The sequence below is a fragment of the Lissotriton helveticus genome, chromosome 4_1 (assembly GCF_964261635.1).
Source record: "Lissotriton helveticus chromosome 4_1, aLisHel1.1, whole genome shotgun sequence".
Lineage (NCBI taxonomy): Eukaryota > Metazoa > Chordata > Amphibia > Caudata > Salamandridae > Lissotriton > Lissotriton helveticus.
In genome coordinates, this window is record NC_136063.1 from 173,121,991 (window position 1) to 173,127,990 (window position 6,000).

The 6,000-nt window shown below is 41.0% G+C and overlaps 1 protein-coding gene across 1 annotated transcript in view; it reads left to right on the forward strand.

Moving 5' to 3' along the window:
- Positions 1-3,710, forward strand: part of LOC144828469 (ly6/PLAUR domain-containing protein 2-like) — a 35,473-nt gene extending 31,763 nt beyond the window's left edge. The window contains exon 3 of the mRNA XM_078686658.1: positions 3,094-3,710. Coding sequence (XP_078542784.1) covers positions 3,094-3,317 — 224 coding nt within the window. The 3' untranslated portion in view covers positions 3,318-3,710. The remainder of the gene's footprint in view (positions 1-3,093) is intronic.
- Positions 3,711-6,000: the final 2,290 nt, after the last annotated feature.

Sequence of the window (6,000 nt, forward strand, 5' to 3'; positions counted from 1 at the left end):
CAAAATCAGAGTTTCCCAGGCAGGAACACCAAATACATAATAAGGTGTTTTAAGAAAGAATCCAAAACGAACTTGAAATTGGCCACAATGAAGCAAGGGCTCAATGGACGTCCCCAAATACAAAACATCATATAAACATCAAGCTTTGTACAACAATCGACACCAGATACAATTTTTAGTGTTCGTACAGCCCAGGGTGAGAGGGATGAGAGTGGTGAGGATATAATATGTGTGGTTCCCCCTTAATGTCTCTGGGCCCGATTCACAGAAATAACTTAAGACAAAATCCTAAACTTACTGCCATTTTGGTATTCACAGAAGGCACTTACTCATTTCGGTATTCACAGAAGTTAGGAGTCCTAACTTTAGGACTCCTAAATGCCTTCTGTGAATACCAAAAGGTTTAAAATTAGGATTTTTCTCAGTTTAGAAGGAGTAAAGTTAGGACTCCTAACTTTAGGACTCCTAAATGCCTTCTATGAATACTGAAAGTCTTAAAATTAGGATTTTTCTTAGGTTAGGAGTAGTAAAGTTAGGACTCCTAACTTTAGGACTCCTAAATGCCTTCTGTGAATACCAAAAGTCTTAAAATTAGGATTTTTCTCAGTTTAGTAGTAGTAAAGTTAGGACTCCTAACTTTAGGACTCCTAAATGCGTTCTGCGAACACTGAAAGTCTTAAAATTAGGATTTTTCTCAGTTTAGGAGCAGTAATGTTAGGACTTCTAATTTTAGGACTCCTAAACTGAGAAAAATCCTAATTTTAAGGCTTTCGGTATTCACAGAAGGCATTTAGGAGTCCTAAAGTTAGGAGTCCTAACTTTACTACTACTAAACTGAGAACAATCCTAATTTTAAGACTTTCTGTATTCACAGAAGGTATTTAGGAGTCCTAAAGTTAGGACTCCTAACTTCTGTGAATACCGAAATGAGTAAGTGCCTTCTGTGAATACCAAAATGAGTAAGTGCCTTCTGTGAATACCAAAATGGTAGTAAGTTTAGGATTTTGTCTTAAGTTAGTTCTGTGAATCGGGCCCTGTATCCCTGCACTTCTGAACATGGGAGGATTTGAGAAAGCCACATGAAACATAAACGTGTATGTGACTGTGATCAATGGGAGGTTTTTACACCCTGGGTTTCTCAGCGGCATTGTTGATGAGTATTCACAATTAGCAATCTATAATTCTGTACATTACGATTCAAAAATGTGCATCAACTTTGTTAGGGGTGACATGCTACCACCACGAAATATACTACTATGTGGGAAGTTTTAACAACTTACCTTGGAAAATCTTACATGGGCAAGTTTTACAACGAATTAGCCAGTCAACATAGGTGATTTTGGAAATCATTTTCTCTTTTTAGCCTTACAAGGATTTTCATTTCTTATGCATTTCTTAAAGCATTCTTTTTTCTCATTTAGCTATATGACATTACACTTTTTGGTAACTGTCATCTTGACTCCATCAACAATACAAACCCTTTAAGAAATGTAGTTACAACATGAATACATAGCCTCCCAATTTCCAAAACAATTTTTCCACTCTTTGTTTAACACCTTGAACGCTATGGGGATTTTTCCCCTGTGCTGGAAAAGCAGCAGATGCACTTTACATGACGAGCTGGGCTCGTCATGAGCGTAGCAGGAGGCTACTGCATGACGAGCCCAGCTCGTCATGAGCGTCGAAGGGGTTAAATGTTAAGTAACCTGTATCATTCACCAGAAAAGGGGCTCTTGGTGGATATACTATGCTTTTGTTCAAGACTAGATATTTTTTTTAAAGATTTCAAGCTTACCAAAATGTCAACATTGCTAAGTTTTTTTAAAGGTGTGGTGAAACCATCGCCCATTTGAGCAGCACTGGAGATATTTTACCACTGTTGCCTATGATTGCACAGGGAAGTAGATAAACCATTTTGCAGCCATCACCCATCCCCGTATCTTCTGTGTAAGCCCTACAGGCAAAAACGATATTCCCCATTTCCCGCATCTCCCCTGGGTAAGGTTCACATCTCTGAAACTCTGCTCCTGCACCATCCTAACCCTCTCTGATTCTGGACACTCCTCTCATCCGAATAGCAGCTTGTTCCCCATCCTCTGTCCACTGAGAATCTTTAAAATGGTAATTTTAGGGAGATATTCTGAAGCATACCCTCACTGCCGATTGGCTGGACCTGTTTAACTTCCCCTCAAGGGGAAGTCTGCAATAACAAAGCTGGTCACCTTTGAGATCAAAGTGTATAAAAATCGCCCCCTCCTTCTGAAGACCATGGGGCATATTATCAAGAATTGTGATAAAATTATCGCCGCTTTAAAGGCAGGAAACTGCCGCCAAAACGGTGATAATGGGCTTGATAATATGTCCTTGTGAATTCCCATAGCAGCCCAGGTTCTGGTGTTAACCTGGGCTGCTATGGAAATTTACAAGGGCATATTATCAAGCCCATTATCGCCCTTTTAGCGGCAATTTCCAGCCGCCAAAGCGGCGATAATATTATCGCCCTTCTTGATAATATGCCCCCATATTCTGAAAAACTGGAGCTAGTTTAGGTATATAAGAGGCATCGATATCGTCTATACTGATCATTTTTTAATTTCTTCTTTGTAGATTTGCCTGTAAAGCATGATAGCACAACATAGTCCCACCCTCTTTCTTTCCTTTGTCTAACACAACCAAATTCATTTGGAAAATCGACCAAATATATTTATTGTACACACGCATAACTAAATCTGCAAACCTAATTGTATATATTAGGAATTGCATTTTAACAATGAGAAAAAAAAATTGTCACTTCAAAGTAACTCAGGTGTACAAAAGCCATTTGGTCAAATTTTGTTTCCATACAAATTAAGGTGCATATAATATATTTGTTTTACATTCATATTCAATCACAAAACACGGCAGAATATTAACATAGTTCAAATATTTTTAACATATTTTTTTTTTTTTACCGCCCAGTTCAAAGTAATGAAACTACTGCTCTTAAGTAGATGTGGCAGCCTAATGTTTTCATAATAAGATATTTAAACTGGGTAGATTGTTATCATATTTGGAATAAACAGAATAGTTAATGGAGTGTAATTTCTCTTCCAGTTTATCCCTATCCAAGTGATGGGGATGTTGTCAAAGACTGCTTTGAAAACTGCAAACCGTCGCAAGACAGCATTGGAGTCGAGCATCCCACTTTCTGCTGCAATACTGATCTTTGCAATAAAGCTGGTATCAATAGCACGAGTGCAAACAGCAAAGAAATTAGTTATGTTCTATTGACCGCATCTGCCGGATTGATCAGTGTGCTGTACCAGACAGGACTCTAGTCTCTTTGCACCTCCTAAGTGGACTTTGCTACTCCAAGAAGGTCGCTGAATAGAAGGAAAGCAGGAGGAGGTGAAAGGCATATGTCAAGAGGCAATAAAAGAGCACAACCTTCCAACTGGCACTGGCTCAAAACTCCTGGACATGGTGGTGATGAAGGCAAGATTTCGTCTTGTCAAAATATCTCTTCAGATTCTTCTCAAATTGTACTTTTCGATGTACACCTGTGACAGTATTCTCAGTTCCTGTAGGTTCTAATATTAGTTATTTCTAACTTGTATCTCATTAAGCATGAAATTCAGTCAGTATGTGGTGTAAAAGTGAATAGTATTAACTGTACAGTGTATGAAAGATAAGGGTGAATCTATCAAATAAAAATGTTATACTTTTCCCTGGGAATTTATCCTGAGTTGTACAAATGCACATCTCTATGATACCCTAAACAGTCTAGATGACGTTCTGTAAAAGTTCACACAATAAATGTAGTGTATAGTGAATACCATGCCATTCCATAAGTAGGTATGCTGTTTCTGCTTCATGGCATGTCTTTAGTCTGTCATCCGTAATAGAAAGTGTGAATTCCCTAACAACACACTAAAAATGCTGAGTTCACCATGGCTGCTCCCTGTCTAAGCTGAAAGATTTTATCACTTTTGCTATCAATGACATGGCATGTCACTTAAAGTTAAATGTATGGATGGATATGCTGTACTTTTCTAATGATAATTTGGTCCGGTAAGAGATATTTTGATGCCACAACAGCTTTTCTTTATAGCAAAACCCCCTTAGCATCATTTTCCACAGTTAGTGCCTATTTTCAACAATGGTAGTTTGGCAAGCGCGACTTACCAAAAAGGATATGCAAGCCAGGCGTTCTCACAATAAACCAATCCGCAATGTCTACAAGGAATTTCAGCTACGCCACTAAATACCAAAAAACTGTGGCTAAAGCTCATTAGCGGCAGTTTTCTACCGCTAGGAATTACTTGGTCTTAAAAATGATGTCAACACACTTGTATAAAAATTCAGCAGACCTAAATAACCATGGCAAGCTCAGCTAGGCCATACATCTCCTGCTACTGCAGCTAGGAGCACCAAGGAGACCACTAGCGCCACCAACACTACCACAAAGGCCATGCCGGAGAAGGAAGTGGATATACCGTCAGAGGATTACCCTCATTGACCTCCGGCAAGAGGAGGTCATTGCCCATTACAGGCTCAAGAGGGAGTCTATTGTCCAACTCCTGAACCAGATTGTGCAGTTCACGTCCCAATTCTGCACCAACATCACTCCACAAGGCAACCTACTCGCTGTCCTGCACATGCTGGCATCAGGAACTTTCAACCCACCACCGCCAGAGTGCCAGGAGTATACCAGGCATCCTTCACCAGGTTCTGCCCCATTGTCCTGGATGCCATCATTAGCCTCACACCACAGTACTTCTACTTTCCCCAACACTGTGCAGCAACAACAGGGCAACAAGCAACTATGCCACTGCTGGGTTCTTGCACGTGTTGCAGGCTATGGACTGCACACATGTGCAACTTGTGCCACCTGCAGAAACAGGAAGCACACCTATTACATTAACATGCAGGCAATTGTGGACTATCTGGGACTATTCAGTAATGTACTAGCAAAGGAACCTGGCAGTGTGCATGGCTCCTACATCGTCCAGCAATCTGTCATCAATCGAAGTTTCGAGAATGGAACCTATGGGAATGGCCTGCTTGCTGGTAAGAATATCTCAAGCACACAACAGACCACAAAACACTCAATTATGTAGGAAAACAATGTCAAATAGGTCTTGTGTTGAATTCTACTGTGCATACATTGTAACTGTGCCCCCATGAATATTTTCACACATAAAAAGGCAAAAGCACAACATAGATTTTACAAGTTGCACATGTTGACACTAATTAAGCTAGTGTGGGCCATAATAAATCAATGACTCAATCTAACGGGATTCTTGTATACTGCGACTACTCACCTGTGAGGGTCTCTAGGCGCTATGGGAGGGGGGTGGTTCTGCCATTCAGTGGAAGAACCAGGTCTTGAAGTCCTTCATGAATTGGGGCAGCGAAAGTGATTGCCTGATGTGGAGAGGTAGGGAGTTCAGGTTCTTTGCAGTGAGGTAGGAGAAGGTTCTTCCTCCAGCTGTGGTCTTGTTAATCTGTGTGAGCCTGACCAGCGCCAGTTGGATGGAGCGGAGATGTCTTGGTGGGAGAAGAGGTAGTGGGTGAGAAAAGCAGGTCTGGCATTGTGAAGGGCTTAGTAGCCATGTGTGAGGAGCTTGAAGGTATTTGTTTTGTGGATAGGTAGCCAGTGAAGTTCTCTTGGGTGGCCAGTAATGTGCTTGCGGTGTGGTATGTGCAGGAGGCGTGCGATGAAGGCGTTTTTTAGAATGGTCTGCAGTTACTTTTGAAGTTTCTGGATGATGCTGCTATAGAGTGCGTTGCTGTAAATGAGAGTACCACTTAAAGATGTTATGAAGCAGGCAGAGTGTGTGGAAGCAGGAGGACTAAATACCATTGATGTGGCAGTTCATTGAGAGTGAGGAGTCCAGGAAGATGCAGAGGTTTTGTGTGTGATCCAGGGGGATTTCCCAGGACTGCGGGCCAACAATAATTGTCTCAGCAGGAGTGGGTGGAGGACACACGATGAGGACTATGATCTTGTGTGAGTAA